The sequence below is a fragment of the Balaenoptera acutorostrata genome, chromosome 13, assembly GCF_949987535.1.
Source record: "Balaenoptera acutorostrata chromosome 13, mBalAcu1.1, whole genome shotgun sequence".
Classification (NCBI taxonomy): domain Eukaryota; kingdom Metazoa; phylum Chordata; class Mammalia; order Artiodactyla; family Balaenopteridae; genus Balaenoptera; species Balaenoptera acutorostrata.
Window position 1 is genome coordinate 84,719,047 of NC_080076.1, and position 20,303 is coordinate 84,739,349.

Below are 20,303 nucleotides of genomic sequence, written 5' to 3' on the forward strand. Positions count from 1 at the left end.
GTTTATTTTTGGCTGTGTTGGGTCTTCGTTTCTGTGTGAGGGCTTTCTCCAGTTGCGGCGAGTGGGAGCCACTCTTCATCGCGGTGCGCGGGCCTCTCACTATCGCGGCCTCTCTTGCTGCCGAGCACAGGCTCCAGATGCTCAGGCTCAGTAGTTGTGGCTCACGGGCCCAGTTGCTCCGCGGCATGTGGGATCTTCCCAGACCAGGGCTTGAACCCGTGTCCCCTGCATTGGCAGGCAGATTCTCAACCACTGCGCCACCAGGGAAGCCCCACTAAGGCTCTTTTTCACCAGCTCATTTACTACATCGGTTTAGCTTCCTCAAAAATTCATCAAACTGGATTAATAATTGAATGTAACATATAGATGGTTTCCCAGCTGAGAAGGCTTTTGCATCTTCTAAATAGTATGTGAAGTCAAACAAAAATCTGGTGTCATTTAAATTTAGCATTCTGCTGGAAGCCTTCCCCAAGTGGTGCCTAAGCTGAAACCTGATGGATAAGTAGGTGTTGCCTAGCTATAGGATAGTGGGGAAATGGGTCAGAGGGAACAAACAGTATGTGTAAAGATATTAATGATGGAGTTGGTCAATCTGGAGAGTGACAGGAATATTTATTCCTATGGCTTCCCCCAGCCCCCGACCCTTTTTTACATAGCCTGTCTCCTGGTTCCATTGACCACTCCCTACCCCCAACCCTTCAGACCTAGGGGTAGTAACAGCACCCTAACATTACTAGCCCCAATGTTACCAGTCCTGAGAATTGCACTTTCCCTTGGAGTTTCCCTACACCATATGCATAGCTTTGTAAAGTTCCTTTATTAAACTTTCCTCAAATTATCCAATGTCAGTAAGCCATCTATTTCCTGCTGGCACCCTGATTAATAAAAAGTTCTGGAGAGAGAAAAAAAAAAAAAATTAGCATTCTGTATCCAAATTCTAAAATCCAAACTATATACAATTTGACAGTGTAACTATCTTTTACAGACCAGTGCTGCATCTAGGTGATTACTGATGATGATGATGATGCCTTCACAGCCTAAACTGCCCTGGCCCATTTCAGTGAGCGAACCAGAAACTTCATCCTCAGCAAGGAGACCTACAGTTACTCTCGGGTATAGATGTTCTCCGTGTAGTCATCTGCATTTATTAGGAATATGTGAAATTCAGTGTTAGTCATCAGTGTAAGCAAAAAATACATAAATCTTTAGCCTACAATGTGAAATTATGTGGGCATTGCCAGTTTCCAAAAAAAGCTTGATGAAAGCCCAGTTTCATTCACTGAGGAACGTTTTGGGATGAACTTGAGTTTTTATTAGGTTATTGTGGGTAGCTATGACTCATTACCAAGCTACAAGAGCCAAACTCATTCTGGTTTTAGTTTGAACTTTGTTCACAGTTCTAAAGTTTACTAATCCACTCAGCCACCTTTGTCTTATTAATTCCTTACAAAATCTAAAGCACAATTGCTTGCCAGTTAACATTTCCTTGTGATTTGATGGTTTCACAGGCTTAACAATTAAGGTGTTACAAAAGTCTAGTTTGTCAGGTTATAATTGACTCTAAACAGGTTTGGGAGAGGGAGAGGCACACATCCTAAGATGTTATATAACAGTATTTCTGTGCCAGATTTTTTATTCTGTGCAGGTAAGAAGCTAATGCTTAAAGAGGCAAAGAACAGAGACATTCATCTTCCACCTCATTCCCCTCCAAACCCAGGCTTTCTTGGCAGCGGAGGCTGCTGTTCTGTATCAGATAATACAGAAATAATTTTTTGGCATCACTTCTTTTCTGCATCACACTGCAAAATTTTAAAATCATATTTTTTTACTTAAAATCTTAACAAAATATAACAAGCAATAGACCAAAAAAGTTATGGCATTACATGCATAACTTTTTACTATGTCTGAAAGCACCAAAACTCAAATGTTTGCAATCAAACACAGAAGATACCTGAACTCCACAAGCCATATTGATGCACTCAAAATGGCTGCTAAAGAAAGTTTAAATACCTTTATAAAACTGGTAAAGAAAATGCTAAAACCTCCAGGGTGAATGTGCACTGAATTGAAGAATTCTTTATTTTATTTTTTTTTTAATTTTATTTATTTATTTGGCTGCATTGGGTCTTCATTGCTCCACGTGTGCTTTCTCTAGTTGCGGTGAGCAGGAGCTACTCTTCATTGCGGTGCACGGGCTTCTCATTGCAGTGGCTTCTCTTGTTGCAGAGCACAGGCTCTAGGCACGCGGGCTTCAGTAGTTGTGGCTCACGGGCTCTAGAGTGCAGGCTCAGTAGTTGAGGCACGTGGGCTTAGTTGCTCCGCAGCATGTGGGATCTTCCCAGACCAGGGCTTGAACCCGTGTCCCCTGCATTGGCAGGCGGACTCTCAACCACTGCACCACCAGGGAAGTCCCTGAATTGAAGAATTCTAATGAGCTTTTTCCCTGCACAGAAAACTCTTCTCCCTCCCAAGAAGCATAATGGATTTAAAGCAAATTACATTTACTTGACAAGCAGCTATTTCTAGATATGGTTGTTGTATAAGAAGATGTTTAGAAAACCAGCAGCCCATTATCCATTTCAAGGAAGTCCAAGACAATATCTTCATAGGCTTAAACGTGAAAATGTGTTTGAGGTGCAAGTGAGCCAGTAAATGGGTCGGGGGCCAGCTCAGCCATCATTAAGTGTTAGAATGTGGAAAAACTGCCATTATTCACGTCCTCTTCACTGTCACTTGCTGTTGCCAGACTGTGGAAAGGGTGGTTGAAGTGTTCTCGTTGGTCAGAAGAAACTGCTCCAAAGAACATGCAAGAAAACTGGAGGGGAAAAAAGTAACTGTACTGTTTATTCGGAGCAATTTAGTGCTCATCAAATACCCCTTTTCAGAAACTCAGCCAAGGTGGTCTCCCTAACTTTAATAGTGATGGTTCATGAAATACCCAGAACCTTCTTGAGTGGCCCAAAACATCCTAAAATAAAACCCTTCCCTGGACTCCAAAGGCACACAGTGTGGGATCAGTGGTCTGCTTCTGACTACCCTGCCCGAGCCACTGAAACTAACACCAGGGACTTCCCTGGTGGTCCAGTGGCTAGGACTCCGCGCTCCCAGTGTAGGAGGCCCAGGTTCAATCCCTGGTCGGGGAACTGGTTCCCACATGCAGCAAATGCAACTAAAGATCCCACATGCCGCAACAAAGTTCCCGTGTCCCGCAACTAAGACCCAGTGCAGCCAAATTAGTTAATTAATTAATTTTAAAAAGAAAGAAAGAAAGAAACTAACACCAAGGCTGTGGGAGACAGAGATAAAGGGAGACTCTGCAGGCCATCCTGCTCGACTCCATCCATCTTCTCCCCTTTCCCTCCTGCTGCTACAGAAGCAGCTACTCCTGACTAGAGCCAGTCCTTCTCTCCCTGTCTCTGACTCCCAGCCCCTCCCATGCCTCTCCTCTACTGGATAAGAATGTCAGCATTTTAAAATAATCAAATGTCTCTCATTAAAATATATAAATAGCCTCATTCCCTTCCTCCCTCCATCCTTACCTCTGCTGTAGAGTTGTCTACACTTGCTTTCTCCATTTTCTCATTCTCCTATTCTTCTGTCCTATCTAAAAAAGCTCCTTACCCTCACACAGAAGCTCTTCTCAAGATGGTCACCAAAAATTGCCAGATCCTTAAGCCAATGACCATTTTCAGTCTCCATCCCACTTGATAGTCACTCTGACACTTTCTTCTCAAACCTTCCTCATGCCGCATTCTCCTGGTTGCTCTTAGACTTTTCAGCTGGCTTGCGCTCTTCTACCCAGCCTTTGAATCAGGGTTTCTCAGCCTTAGCACTACTGACATTTGAGGCCTGATGCTTCTTTGTGGTGGGGGCTGTCCTGCTCATGGGAGGATGTTGAGCCGCATCCCTCGCTTCTGCCCACTAGATGCCAGTAGCACTCTCCTTCCTGAATTGTGACATCCAGCATTGTCTCCAGACATTGCCCAACGTCCCCTGGCCCTGGTTAAGAACCACTGCTTTAAATGATGGCAGTACTCTCCTCTGCACCCTCTCCCTAGGAACTTTCATTCACACTGCTGGCAGAAATTACTATGTATATGCCAGGGAACCTCACAGAATTTGAACTTCATATATCCTACTACCTACTTGATTACTGCCACTTAACATGTCCAAAATAGAATTCATGATCTTAGTGAGCATTGAACCTGTTGCTCCAAACCTTGATACCTCCTTTTCCCTTAAGCCCCATAACCAATCCATCACAGAGTCCTGCTACTTCTACCTCCTCAATTAGCTGTCTACTTTGGCCACTTCTCTCCATTGCTACTGAATCACCATCTCTCAGATGCCACAACTGAACTTCCATTCTTGCCTCACTGCACCCCATTCTGCACATAGTAGCTGCAACTAAAGTTATCTTTCAAAAATTCAACTCTGGCAGCCCTCCCTGTTAAAATCCTTCAAATACTTTAAATGCCACAGTACTTTATATGGCCGTTTACATGGCTGTTTACATCTGGCATGAATCGGCACTCACCAATTACTCTAGTTTCATTCACCCTGTGCCATTGTTTCCCCCTGGCTATCTGCCTGCTAACCACACTGGTCATCCTCCAGTTCCTTAAAACCACCACGCTCCCTCCATCACAGGGGCTTTTGCACATGCCACATATCCACTCAACTCCCCCCTACTACCTTATCCTTTCCAGTTCAGCTCAAACACCAGTTTCAGAGAAGACTTTCTGATCTCCTAGATTAGGTCAGTTCATACCTTAAATCCTCTCAAAGCACCTTAAACTTTTCCTTTATTGAACTTACCACAGGTTTTTAAAAATGATCATATATTTAGTCATGTGACTATTTGTTTAATGTCTATCTCCCTCCTAGTCTATAATCAAGTTTAGGAACCTTTCTTGTTTATTTTGCACACCATTGTATACCCCACATCTACAACACAAGGCCCTCAACAAATACCTGTGGGAGTTGCATGGTAGGTAGCAAGAATGAATAAATGAATGATCCCTGTTCTTGGCTCATCCTCACACATCAGAAGGTGAAGATGCCCTCTGGATGGGGCAGTTCTGACAGCAGCTGTTGAACCCTTGCTCCAGATGAAACACCCCAAATTAGCTGTGATATAGCCTGCGGTAGGCAGAATGATGGCCTGCCCTCGCCCCCAAAGATGTCCACGTCTTAATCCTAGGAGCCTGTGAATATGTTATATCACATGGCAAAAGGGAATTAAGGGGGCTTCCCTGGTGGCTCAGTGGTTGAGAGTCTGCCTGCCAATGCAGGGGACACGGGTTTGAGCCCTGGTCTGGGAGGATCCCACATGCCGCGGAGCAACTGAGCCCATGAGCCACAACTACTGAGCCTGCGCGTCTGGAGCCTGTGCTCTGCAACAAGAGAGGCCGCGATAGTGAGAGGCCCGCGCACCGCGATGAAGAGTGGCCCCCACTTGCCACAACAGGAGAAAGCCCTCGCACAGAAACGAAGACCCAACACAGCCATAAATAAATAAATAAAATTTTTTTTAAAAAAAAAAAGGGAATTAAGGTAGCAAATGGAATAAAGTTGCTAATCAATGACCTGGACTATCCAGGTGGGCCCAGTGGACTCACAAGGATCCTTAAATGTGAAAAGCAGAGACGAATCAGCATCAGAGTGAAGCAATGTGAAAAGGACTTGACCGGCTGTTGCTGGTTTTAAAGCTGGAAGGAAACCACAAACAAAGAATGCAGGTGATCTCAAGAAGATAGGAAAGGCAAGAAAGCAGATTCTTCCTTAGAGTCTCCGCAAAGGAACACAGCCTTGCCAACACCTTGATTTTAGCTCTGTGAGAAGATTTTGGACTTCTGAACTGTAAGCTAATTCGTGTTGTCTTAAGCCACTGAATTTGTGGTAATTTGTTATAGCAGCAATAGGAAACTAATACACTGGCTTTGATTTTAATTGGAGGCATAGTCTCACTTGCCTCTGAAGAGTCTAGTGTTAACCAAGGTCAAGATCCAAAGGCTGGAATTGACCTAATGATAGCATCTGTGTCTGTTCAATGTATAATATCATGTGCAAATAGCTCTTCATAATGCTTATTGTGCTATATTAAACTAAAAACCTACTAGTTTACTTTGGACTTTGAGAGCTGCCCTGAATTTGCCATTGACTTAAGGTAAATGTCATTTGCTACCCCCTCTTTTCCCTACCTACTCTTTGGCCTTTAAATCTTTCATGGCTGGATGATCAAGCCCTTCCCTGGTATATAACAGTCTTCTAATGGAGAAAGTTTATGAATGGCCATACAACTTGGAATTAGTCCAAGTCCTATACGAATTGGGTAAGAAGATAAATTATTATAAAAATTTTAAAATAATATTCATATTCTCTTAAAAATAGAACTACCATACAATCCAGCAATTCCACTCCTGGGTATTTTTCAGAAAAGAAAACAAAAACGCTAACTCAAAAAGATATCTGCACCCCTGTGTTCATTGCAGCATAATTTATAATAGCCAAGATATAGAAGCAACCTAAGTGTCCACCGATAGAGGAATGGATAAAGAAGATGTGGTGTGTGTACACAGTGGAATATCACTCAGCCACAAAAAAGAATAAAATCTTTGCCATTTGCAACAACATCAATGGACCGAGAAGGTATTATGTTCAGTGAAATAAGTCAGAGAAAGACAAATACAGTATGATTTCACTTATATACGGAATCTAAAAAGCAGAACAAATGAACAAACGTAACAAAACAGAAACAGACTCATAGATACAAAGAACAAACAGGTGGTTGCCAGAGGGGAGGGGTGTGGGGGGATGAGTGAAATAGGTGAGGGAGATTAAGAGGTACAAACTTCCAGTTATAAAATAAATGAGTCATGGGGATGAAATGTACAGCATGGGGAATATAGTCAACAATATTATAATAACTTTGTATGGTGACTTTGGTCTTTGAAAACTGCACTAAATTTGCTATTGACTTATTATGATCATTTTGTAATGTATAGAAATATCAAATCATTATGTTCTGTACCTAGAACTAACATAGTGTTGTAGGTCAATAATACTTCAATAAAAAATATGATAATAATATAGATATTTCCCCCATTTTGGTGCCCCTGAGAGCTGTGTATAACTTATTGAAAATCCACAATGGAAAAAAATATTGGTCATTTGAGTATTAGAATATAGTAATACTCCTCTACAATAGTTTAATTTTGAAAATCCCCTTTCCCAAAGTAGAATACTACCATATTATTTATTTGTTTAAATAAGGTGAATTAAAATTGATTTCATTTTGGAATTTTGTGATACTACTTGAGGGATTTAAAAAACTTTCTTAGGCTGTCCCAAACCGGGGCTGAAGGTTTGCCAACCACTGGCTATGCACTAGGAATACAGAGATGAGTAAGACTCAGGCCTGCCCTTGATGAGCTCACAATCTACCTAGTGGAGTAACAAGCATATTTATTAAATTATTACGTGACATTAATAATGAATAAAACAAACAAAATGATTTGATTAGAATGAGAAGACTTCAAAAAGAGACGTATCAGTTGAGCTGGGCTTTGAAGGGTGGGTAGGGGTTTGAACAGTGAAAAAAGGAATACTATCACCCCAGACTGTAGGAGCAATAGTATGAACAAAAGTAGAACACAAAAGCATTTGCTGAATGTTTCCACTAAGATCAGGAACTAAGCAAGCATGCCCACTCTCTCCACTGTTAATGTTGTACTAGAGATTATGTGCTAATACAACTGAACAAAAGAGTCAGTTGGAGAGATTAAAGAAGAAATGAAACTATCTCTATATAAAAATGACATATAGTGTGTCTGGAAACCCTGAGAGAATCAATGATAAAACTAATGGAAACAATAAAATAATTCAGAAGGGTAATAGGATATAAAATTAACACCAAAAAAACAGTAGCCTTCATATACTCAAACAATAAGCAGTCAGAAAACATAATGGTAGAGGAAACTATTCACAATAGCAATATAAAAGGTTAATTACTTAGGAATAAACTTAAATGTGTAAATGTATATGAGAAACATTTTAAGACACTCCTGAGAAACACAAAAATAGACCTGAACAAGTGGAAATATATTGCCTGTGTTTGGATAGAATGACTCAACATCATAAAGGTGTCACTTAACATCCCCAAGTTAACAGAAATTTAAGGAAATCCCAATTAAAAAAATACCAATAGACTTTTTCTGGAGCTAGATAAGTTGATATTAAAGTTCAAGTAAAGGGCTTCCCTGGTGGCGCAGTGGTTGAGAATCTGCCTGCCAATGCAGGAGACGCGGGTTCGTGCCCTGGTCTGGGAAGATCCCACATACCGCAGAGCAACTGGGCCCGTGAGCCGCAATTACTGAGCCTGCGCGTCTGGAGCCTGTGCTCCGCAGCGGGAGAGGCCGCGATAGTGAGAGGCCCGCGCACCGCGATGAAGACTGGCCCCCGCTTGCCACAACTAGAGAAAGCCCTCGCACAGAAACGAAGACCCAACACAGCCATAAAATAAATAAAAATAAAAATTATAAAAAAAAAAAGAAAGCTAAAAAAAAAAAAAAAAAAAAAAAAAAAAAGTTCAAGTAAAAAATACACATTCAGGAATAGCCAGGAAAAACTGACCAAATCTACAAAGGGATACTAACTCTACCAGACATTAAAACATACTCTGAAGGGCTAGAACTGGACCTCAGGGGAGGAAATGAGAAGATTTTATTAAATACCCTAGGGAAAGTCCCTGAATGCCATTCCAAGGAGTTTAGGTGAAATCCTATGGGAGAAGCAGAATGATCCAAGAGACAATAAAAGCAGGAGAGTGATGTATAACAATAACTAACATTTAATGAGCACTGACCATGTGCCAGCTCCATGTATTAGCCCAATTAATTTTCACAACAATTCAATTGGGTAGCATTATTATTATTCCCATTTTACTAACAGAAAGAAAACTGAAGCAAAGATAAGTAACTTATCCAAGTTACACAGCTAATAAGTGGCAAGACAGAGATTCCAACCCAGAAACTCTAGAGCCAGTGCTCTGGAGTCCTATACCTCACTGTAAATATAAGGTCTCAAAAGAATCTTCTGGTACACTGTGGAGGAAACCAGAGTGGAGGAGAATGGAGGCATGGAGGTCAATCGGAAGGCTCACCGTAGTTCAGATAGACGATGATAATGGTCTAAATTATTTACCCATAATGTAATTTCATTTTTGCAGGAGTTAAGGCAAATAATTCCCTTTAAAAATAGAACTTTCTTTTTAGAATTTAGAATTTAAGTGACATGATAGGAAATTTGAAGAAAAGAGTGCTGTAATGGTACTCATGGAGCTTACAGCTCTAAATGTCACCTTGCCTAGTGAGGAAATTGGCAATCTTAGTGAATTTCAGGGAAGTGAAGCAGCAGGAAAATGTGTTCCTGTTGCTGCCTGCGAAAAAGTAAGCACAATATGTGTGACCAAAAAACAGGACGAGGAAAATGTTTCTGTATAATGAAAAGACAGATTTCAGTTTTCACTTTATGGCCAAGCTAGTAATTCATGAGAAGAGAAAATTGCCATAAGTGCCAGGCATATAACAGGTATTCAATAAACACTGTGGCATCAAACTGAATAATAAGTGGAGTTTACTATCCAATTTTACTACCCTAAAAGTCTTCATACAGTGGAAGTAGTGACTTTTAGTAATATTATTTCTCCTTAGAGTTATTTCTAACTCTAAGAAACTCGTATTTCCAAACCAATAATAATAACAGCAAAACTAGCTTGAATAAAACATTAATTTAAACATGTAAAACAGGGACTATCATTATTTGATACTTCTAATAAATTATGTTTATCTTCAGTTCAGTGGATTTCTTAAGGTTTAACACTATAGCATTTTGTGAAGTTTATCATCCATCTAGTAAAATGTTGGTGACATAATAATGTTCTTAACTGGGACACCACTATGAAGGAATTTGTGATGTTTGTTGTGATGAAATTTACATTTGTACTACCATGAATAAAGGATTTCCCAACCAAACTTGAAAAATAAAATTAGAAGGACATGTATTTTAGAAAACAAAGTATATGACTTTAGCATATTATTTGTATTCAAAGATAAGTATGCTATAAGAAATCATAATTTATTCTTTAAAACAAGTGACTCAAATTTCTATTTGAATATACTTTGTTAGAATTACTCAATGAGCAATTTAACTATTTTGTATTGACATTCTGTAAATCAGCCTTTTCTCCATGTCAGACTGGTTTCACCTCTCCCCTATCAAAAAATAATAAAATTAATTTCCCGGATATTGGGGGTGGGCTGAGGCAGGGAGATTGCAAAGGGAGACGGATGATGAGAATTATTGACTGAGATGCAGTTGTGTCTCAGTGCTTTTCTTTTACCTTCCTGAGGTATGAAGATCCTGGCACTTCCTCCGTGTCACTGACACTGCTTTCTGGTACTTCACTAATGTCTCCGTTTGCTCTTTCCGTTAAAGGGCTGCCACAGTTTTCCAATGAAGAGATGTTCGTGCGAGTCTCAGAATAAAGCCTTTTGGGTACTGCTTTTCTTGAGATATACTCTGCATCCTTGCTGGTTACATTTTTACCAGCCTCTGAATTTGAATCTATCAGCTCTGACCTGAGGTATTAATAGAGATTAAATGAATGAACTGTTTACTTTGAAAGATATATTTTTATATAACTAATGGATCAATATGGGATGACAATAACACTGGTTTAGGGAATATACTGAAATAACATTGAACTAATTGTTGAAAGTTAAGATTTACATACACGATTATTTAGAAATTCTCTTGACAGATTCAAATTTTTCAGTAAAGCAACCCAATGTGTATGAGACAATCTTGTGACACTGTAATAGGGCGAAGTTAGCAAAAAGTCAAATAAATTACAATATATCTGTATGATAAAATTGTATAGAGTCATTAAAAATCATGTTTCCAAGTTATTATCAGCAATACTGGAAAATGTTCACAATATAATATTTTGTGGGAAAAAACAGAATACAAAACTACATATGCTATATGACCCAATCTTGTTTTAAAATGCAACTGTATGCAAAATTAAAAGTCTGAAAGAAAACACAGTGTGCCAGACATTAACAGTGGCTATCACTAGACGGTAAAATTGTTGGTGTTTTTTAATTTATTCTTTGTACTTTCCTGCATTTTCCAAATTTCCCATAGTAAGTTTATGTTACTTTTACAGTGAAGCACCTTCCACCAAAAAAAAAGTTATTAAGAGACAAAAGGGGGAGCTCCCTGGTGGTCCAGCGGTTAGGATCCGGTGCTTTCACTGCCGTGGCCCAGGTTCAATCCCTGGTCGGGGAACTGAGATCCCTCAAGCCGCGCAGCGCAGCCAAAATTAAAAAAAAAAAAAAGAGAGAGAGAGAGAGGCAAAAGGGGAAAAAAGAAAGAAAAGCAATGGCTGTTTCTCTCTCTAAGAAAGAGAGTTCTGGGTAGTGAATACAAACTTTCCTGTGAACCTTAACACTATATCACTCCTAAAAAACAACTACCGAAAATGGAAATGAGTTTTAGGTAACGACAAAGATAAACCAGGCAGTCCTGTTAAGTTGTGATCATAAGAGAAAAAGCAAATATCTAGTGAAAGATGGGTGATATTTCTCTGTTACAGTTAGGTCTTCTTGGAGCTTTCCTGATTCAGTTAAAATTTCTGATCTTCTAATGTTTTCATCCTCAATTGTTTCCTAAATGAATGCCATTGAATTATTTCAGAATAAGACTGCAATGGCTTTATCCCAACCAATAAAGACGTTAAAACATGGCCTTACCTTTTTCGTTTTTGTGAAAGATACAGTGATTGTGGAGAAGACGCTCTACTTGGCTCATCAGCTAATGTAGCCAAAATAAAGTTGGCTTCCAATAACATATCGTCAATACTTAAAGCCATGGGTCTAAAAAAGGCAAAGTCAGAGCAAACATCACACTCATCACACTCACACTCATTTTCTGATGGACATTGGGAAAACATTAAAAAATGATACTTAATTTTGGAGTAAAAAGAAACAGTAAAAGTCTTGTCTTTTCACAAATTGAGACAGTCCTAAGAACTAAAAGGGTCCTTAGAAATCATCACATCCAATTTCATAAAACACATTCATCCTAGCCCAATCTCTGAAATTTTAGTTCTGAAATATCATATAAAGTACCATAGTTTCATAGAGATTTAACTTGTTTAAGCCATGTATAATTTTCTAATTCGGCAATTTATTCAGTATGTCAAGTTTATAAATGTTTTTACTCTTCAGAATAATATATCTTTCTAAATCAAGTTACCAATAAAAAGAACTCTAGGTTATGACATCTTTCAAAATTTTAGTTTGATAAGTGTTGCTAGTAAAGTTAAGGAATTCCTGAGGTGTGAATTAATTTCAAAGTGAACCAAAGAGTTTTATTATTAATGTATGACAAAAGAAAAAGAAACAAACTCAGAAATTTCCCAAGGACCTACTTCCCAGGAAAATCAAAATGAATGGCTATAGGAGCATGTGTAGCTTCTGAAAATGTCAGCATTCCCTGAAAGGAAAAAAAGGGGAAAAATGTGAAATCTTTATTAAAAATTGCCATTGATAATTCTATTTGGACACAAATTTTGGCTTACCTTCAGTTCTTTGAAGCAAAATGTTATTTCAGTGTCGACTCCAATTTGAAAGAAGTCAAACTCATCTGGCCCAACAAACATCTCACTGTATACAGAATTGGTCAAATCTGCTCAATGTTATAGGAAAGTAAAGAATAAAATTAGTTCCAGAGGTATTTGTTAAATTTTGATAAGAAAACATAAGCATAAGTGATAAGTTAAAAATAGCCACAAGGGCTTCCCTGGTGGCGCAGTGGTTGAGAATCTGCCTGCCAGTGCAGGGGACACGGGTTCGAGCCCTGGTCTGGGAGGATCCCACATGCCGCGGAGCAACTAGGCCCGTTAGCCACAACTACTGAGCCTGCGCGTCTGGAGCCTGTGCTCCGCAACAAGAGAGGCCACGATAGTGAGAGGCCCGCGCACCGCGATGAAGAGTGGCCCCCGCTAGCCAGAACTAGAGAAAGCCCTTGCACAGAAACAAAGACCCAACACAGCCAAAAATAAATAAATAAATAAATAAATAAGTTAAAAAAAAAATAGCCACAAATTATCTGACATTCCTTCATTGAGAGGTGGGGTCTATGTCTATGTCCCCTCCCCTTGAATCTGGGGTGAGTGGGCTCTTCATCTGCTCTCACCAATAGGATATGGTGGAGTGACCTGGTGCTAGTTTCTGGTCTGGGCCCAGGCCTTAAGAGACTGGCAGCCTCCACTTCCTCAATCCCACAAGCTACCCAGGGCAGCCAAAAAAAAAAAGTAAAAATCAACTTAGAATGGGAGAAAATGTTTGAAATCATATATATGAAAAGGGGAGAAAAATAAAAAGACAAATAACTCAAGTGAAAAATAAGGGATGTGAACAGACATTTCTCCAAAGAAGATATACAAATAAGCAATAAGAACACAATAAAAGATACTGAACATCATTAGTTGCTAGAGAAATGAAAATCAAAACCACAATAAGACAACACTTCACACCCACTAGGATGGCTATCGTCCAAAAGACAGACAATAACAGAGGTGTTGAATTTTTTTTTCCCCCAGAGGTGTTGAATTTTGTTCCCTAATATTTAATTAAACTTTTATGTGCATTTTTTTTTAAAGACTCCTAGTGTTTTGTTTTTTGTTTTTTTTTTTTTACAGAATTTCACTTTTATTTATTTATTTATTTATTTTTGCTGTGTTGGGTCTTCGTTTCTTCATCGCGGTGCGCGGGCCTCTCACTATCGCGGCCTCTCCTATTGTGGAGCACAGGCTCCAGACGCGCAGGCTCAGTAGTTGTGGCTCACGGGCTTAGTTGCTCCGCGGCATGTGGGATCTTCCCAGACCAGGGCTCGAACCCGTGTCCCCTGCATTGGCAGGCAGATTCTCAACCACTGCGCCACCAGGGAAGCCCCTATGTGCATTTTTTAAAATGAAAATATGATCATACTATGCATACCATTTTATAATCTATTCAATAATATATCCTGACTATTTTTCCATGTCAATAAGTACATTTTCCTAATTATTTATGTGTGTTGCTGTTTTGTGTTTTCCACTACAAAATTAACTTCAATAAACATCTTTGACATACACACCCAGAGAGAAAGAAATGTATATATACACACACACAAGATTTTTTTTTTTTTTTGGCCACGCCACATGGCTTGCAGGATCTCAGTTTCCCGACCAGGGCTTGGACCCAGGCCACAGCAGCGAAAGCGCCGCACCCTAACCATTAGGCCACCAGGGAACTCCCAAGACTACTTCTAATAGCTTCATAGTATTTCACTAAACCAATCTCCTGTTATCAGATCTAAGGTATATAGAAAGAGATGAACCAAACTATTGAGTACTTGTCTCTAGACAGTGGGATTTCAGGTGACTTTATTAGTGCTTTTTATGTGTTTTTAATTTTCTGCAATGAACATGAATTATGTAAGTGTAAGAACAAAGGAGAAATGGTATATATATTTTAAAAGGACCAAACAATACCTTACAAATACCTTCATCTCAATCAAGAAGGCTCATGTCATGACTTGTGGTTGCCGGGGGCGGTGGGGTGGGGGGGGTGTCGCTGGATTGGGAGATTGGGACTAGAAGATGCAAACTATTATACAGAGAATGGATAAACAACAAGGTCCTACTGTATAGCACAGGGAACTATGTTCAGTATCCTGTAATAAACCATAATGGAAAAGAATATGAAACAGAATATTTAAAAAATTAATTTTAAAACAAGAAGGCTCATGTCACTCCCAGTGTGCTGGCGTAGAGTAAGTTCAATAATAAAGTTAAACACTTGGGTCCCCAGTTAACCATAACTATAACTACTCATTAGAAAGCTGTTCACAAGGGACAGTGTCTGAATAAATGGCCATTTATTCAGAGATGGCATTATGAATATAAAACAGACCCTTTCACTAGCCAAGCATATATTTTCCAGATCATGCACCCCTGAGTGCCAAAACAGAATGCTAGATGGGACTTTGAGAGAAGAAATAAGAGCACAGTGGTAATGAGACTAAGTCCTGGAGCCTGACAGTCTATATTCAGATCATAATCCACCACTTATTAACTGTGTGACAGCAGGCAAGTCACTTAGTTTCTCTGTGCTTCATATTCTTCATATAGAAAATAGGGATACTAATAGTACCTACATCACAGACTTGTTACGAAGATCAAATGGATTCAGAAATGTAAACCATTTAGAACAGAACCTGGCACAAACTAGACCCCGCAAAGTCATCTGACTCAACTTAAGCCCTGGTTATACTGGTTTTTCACTTCAAAATAATGTTTCTTCCTTTGTATTCTTTCTTTACTGCTATCACCAAAAAAAAAAAAAAAAAAAATCCAAGGTCAAAGAGTCTCAGACAAGTTGTGCCCAAAATACCCTAGTAAATTTCCTTAATAGCAAAACTCCTGACTTAATCATGCTTTAGTTTCTCCATTCCATCTGTATAACTCTTAGAAGAGCTGACTTAATATTCACGTTGGGGCTTCCCTGGTGGCGCAGTGGTTAAGAATCCGCCTGCCAATGCAGAGGACACGGGTTTGAGCCCTGGTCCAGGAAGGTCCCACATGCCGCAGAGCAACTAAGCCCATGCACCACAACTACTGAGCCTGCACTCTAGAGCCCGCCAGCCACAACTACTGAGCCCACGTGCCGCAACTACTGAAGCCGCGCACCTAGAGCCCGTGCTCCGCAACAAGAGAAGCCACTGCAATGAGAAGCCCGCTCATTGCGAGGAAGAGTAGCCCCCGCTCGCCGCAACTAGAGAAAGCCCGCGCGCAGCAACGAAGACCCAACGCAGCCAAAAATAAAATAAATAAATTTATAAAAAATAATATTTCAGGGCTTCCCTGGTGGCGCAGTGGTTGAGAATCTGCCTGCTAATGCAGGGGACACGGGTTCGAGCCCTGGTCTGGGAAGATCCCACATGCCACGGAGCAGCTGGGCCCGTGAGCCACAACTACTGAGCCTGCGCGTCTGGAGCCTGTGCCCCGCAACGGGAGGGGCCGCGATAGTGAAAGGCCCGCGCACCGCGATGAAGAGCGGTCCCCGCACCGCGATGAAGAGTGGCCCCCACTTGCCGTAACCAGAGAAAGCCCTCGCACGAACCGAAGACCCAACACAGCCAAAAATAAATAATAAATAAATAAATAAAGTAGCTATAAAGAGTATTACAGTTTAAAAAAAAAAAAAAAAAAAAAAAAAAAAATAATAATAATATTTCAGGGCTTCCCTGGTGGCGCAGCAGTTGAGAATCTGCCTGCCAATGCAGGGGACACGGGTTTGAGCCCTGGTCTGGGAAGATCCCACATGCCACGGAGCAACCGGGCCCGTGAGCCACAATTACTGAGCCTGCGCGTCTGGAGCCTGTGCTCCACAGCAAGAGAGGCCACGATAGTGAGAGGCCCGCGCACCGTGATAAGGAGAGGCCCCCGCTTGCCACAACTAGAGAAAGCCCTCGCACAGAAACGAAGACCCAACACAGCAAAAATAAATAAATAAATAAAATTAAGAAGTGTTGTAAGAAAGGTTTAATTAAAAAAAGAAAAAAAATTCCGATTCCTAGGCAACATTCTAGACCAATTAAAAATAATAATAATAATATTTCATTCATTAAGAAATATTCACATTTTCTGCCCTTTATATTTGCCATCTGGAATATCTTACATTTCTAACTTAAAGTTACTTTTCCTTTTTATGTGGTCAAAAATCATCTCAACTGGATTGCTGACCTCTTAATTTTTCTTTATGCTAAATACAAAGGATGAGAAATAGACCTTAAAATTTTTAATTTTAAAAAATATTTTTCTCAGTAACCATTCTAATTTTATTTTTTTAATAAATTTATTTATTTGTTTATTTATTTATTTTTGGCTGCGTTGGGTCTTCATTGCTGCGTGTGGGCTTTCTCTAGTTGCGGCGAGCAGGGGCTGCTCTTCCTCACGGTGCACAGGTTTCTCATTGCGGTGGCTTCTCTTTGTTGCAGAGCACAGGCTCTAGGCACGCAGGCTTCAGTAGTTGTGGCACTCGGGCTCAGTAGTTGTGGCTCGTGGGTTAGTTGCTCTGCGGCACGTGGGATCTTCCCCGACCAGGGCTCGAACCCATGTCCCCTGCATTGGCAGGTGGGTTCTTAACCACTGTGCAACCAGGGAAATCCCATTCTCCTAATTTTAAAACAATCTGAATTTCAAAGCCAAGTATTTTAATTACTGATTGTGACAAATTTCTCAGGTCTCTTAAAAATTTTAATGATCTTTCTACATTTTACTGCCTTTTAGACAAGAAAAAGTATTATGTCACTAATATTTGCTGTATAACCGTACAGTAATCAGGAAAGCCAGGAAGTAATATTCCATCAAAGCACAGTGACAGATATAATCCTTACCCATTGATTCCTCATTAGCACTCTTAATGCAAACGTTCAGTGGAGTAACAGCAAGAGTAACTTCCTCTTGACTCGATGTAAAAAGAACAATTGCCTCAGCAAGCACTCTATAAAATGTAAGGAACAGTAGTACATTATTTGAAGAACAAACAGAAAGAAATTATCATATTAAATGGGACTCATCTTTAACCTGGAAATAAATAGGTTAATTGTCCTGGATTTAGAAAAATCTACCCAAAAGACCTATCTTCATTCTTCTATATGAGCTGCTATATTTTTAGTATATCTTAAAATTACAATATTAGGAATCCCCTGGCAGTCCAGTGGTTAGGACCCGGCGCTTTCACTGCTGGGGGCTGGGATCAATCCTTGGTCGGGGAACTAAGATCCTGAAAGCCGCTCGGCTGCGGCCAAAAAAAAAGAAAGAATTACAACATCACTTGAAGGCCAAGAGAATAGCAAAATATATTCTAAGTAAAACATGTGAAAACTGCAGAATAAACCAAACACTAGAATAAAATATCTTTAATTCTATGCTTTCACATACCCAATACATTTTTTAACAAAAATGACCTGGGATCATACTCCTAAGGGAGATACTAGAAAATGGAGATGTTCAAACAGAACTGGGGTGAACTACGCTGGAGACGCAGTCGAGGGGTAGAGGTTTACAAGCAGTCTGCTGCCTGTATTCTCTTTCCCTTTGTCACTTGTCCTAGATTATTAACTATTTCTTTCAAGGTTGTCCTGACATCCCAAATGCCCTTTCATCCTGGGCTCCCTTTTTTAAAACACCTTTATTGAGATATAATTCACGTTCTACACAATTCACAGATTTAAAATTGTTTGATTTGCATTTCCCTAACAACAAATGGTGTTGATCATCTTTTCATGTGCTTGTTGGCCATTTGCATACGTTCTTTGGAAAAATGTCCATTCAAATCCTTTGCCCATTTTTTAGTTAGGTTATTTATTATCTTTTTATTATGGCATTAAAAGTTCTGGCCTATTTTTTGTTTGTTTTGTTTTGTTCTTCATGGCTGCGCACAGGCTTTCTCTCGTTGCGGCGAGCCGGGGCTACTCTTTGTTGTGGTGCGCGGGCTTCTCATTGTGGTGGCTTCTCTTGTTGCGAAGCACGGGCTCTAGGCACGTGGGCTTCAGTAGCTGTGGCACGTGAGCTCAGTAGTTGTGGCTCACGGGCTCTAGAACGCAGGCTCAGTAGCTGTGGCACAGGGGCTTAGCTGCCCCACAGCATGTGGGATCTTCCCGGACCAGGGCTTAAACCTGTGTCCCCTGCATTGGCAGGCGGATTCTTAACCACTGCGCCACCAGGGAAGCCCTGGCCTATTTTTTAAATTGAGGTGAGGTCAGATAAAAATGAGATTCTTAGAATTTCTGTAATGTTAGTGTTAACCTGCCACTAGACATTAGATTAGCAGAGTCTCTCGATGCCAAAATGTCAGGAACACCTACCAAATTAATCTGGAAACTCTTCCAGTGTTAAGGGAGAGGTGTTGTACAAGATACTAAACAACCTGATACCAAAAATGACAACATGAATGTGCAATTCAAAAAGGAAGACAAATACAAATTGCTAATAAATATATGAAAAGATGCTCAAACTCCCTAGTAATAAAATAAACACCAAAAAAAATGACTTTTTTTTTTATATATATATAAAAAAAAGACTATGTCTTCCATAACAGGAGTTTCCTTCTCTCTTTCCCTCTCTCTCTCTCCCTCTGGTTACCAGGTGCCATGTTGTGAGGACAATCGGCCAGCCTGCATGGTGAGGAACTGAGGCCTACCAGCAACCACATGGGTGAGCTTAGAAGCTGACTTTCTGAGGCCTCCCACAGCCATGTCAGTGAGCTTGGGAGTGAATTTCTCCAAGTTCAGCCTTCAGATGAGACCACAGCCCTGGCTGACGGCTTGACTTCAACCTCATGAGAAACCTTGAGCCAAAAGCACCCAGCTAAGCCACACTTATTATTTTGAAGTAATAAACAACTGGGTTTTTTTAAAGCTTTAAGTTATGGGGAAATTTGCTTCACAGAAATAGGTAACTAATACACTATCTTATGCACTACTAGCAGCATTGTTTGTGATGGCAAAAAGTCGGAAACAACCAACTTTTTTACTAATAGGGTAATGGGTAACTAAATTATGGTTCACTCATACAATTAAAAATTATGCAATCATTAAAAAGAATAAAATTGATTTAACTAAACTGACATAGACACTAAAAAAGGAAGTTGCCAAACAATAAGGATAGTAGGACATTTTCTTTTAAAAAACTATGTATGTGTCTAGTAGGTGATATAAATTTGAGAGAGAAGGAGAAAAAGAGAGAAAGAAAGATATCCATAGCTATAGGGAAAAAGAAAGTTATAGAAAGACTGGCTATAAATAGAAGATGATATAGAAGGATATACACCACATTGTTAATAGATGTTAAACCCCTGCCAAGTGGGATATATGCGGCAAGTAGAGGAGAAAGACTTCCATTTTTCATCTCTGCACTCTTCTATAAATTTTAGATGTATTGCAAGGAGCATGTATTTCTTTTGTAATTTAAAAAACAATAAGGATAAAATATCTTTTGGCTTACAAAGTAATTAATGTTTAAGCTACAGCTTAACTGAAAAATTGAGTACCTTTCACTGACAAATATGTCCCACTCATTCTCTAGAAAAAACAAACAAACAAACAAACACTTAGGGATAAAATCAGTTCATGTGGGGCTTCCCTGGTGGCGCAGTGGTTGAGAATCTGCCTGCTAATGCAGGGGACAC

The 20,303-nt window shown here is 39.9% G+C and overlaps 1 protein-coding gene across 1 annotated transcript in view; it reads right to left on the bottom strand.

Moving 5' to 3' along the window:
- Window positions 1-2,574: 2,574 nt before the first annotated feature.
- Window positions 2,575-20,303, bottom strand: part of RAD9B (RAD9 checkpoint clamp component B) — a 32,561-nt gene continuing 14,832 nt past the window's right edge. Inside the window, exons 6-11 of the mRNA XM_028168373.2 lie at window positions 17,509-17,615; window positions 12,647-12,753; window positions 12,497-12,561; window positions 11,817-11,939; window positions 10,403-10,640; window positions 2,575-2,815 (exon numbers count right to left, since the gene is read on the bottom strand). Of these exons, the coding sequence (XP_028024174.1) occupies window positions 2,687-2,815; window positions 10,403-10,640; window positions 11,817-11,939; window positions 12,497-12,561; window positions 12,647-12,753; window positions 17,509-17,615 (769 nt within the window). The 3' untranslated portion in view covers window positions 2,575-2,686. The remainder of the gene's footprint in view (window positions 2,816-10,402; window positions 10,641-11,816; window positions 11,940-12,496; window positions 12,562-12,646; window positions 12,754-17,508; window positions 17,616-20,303) is intronic.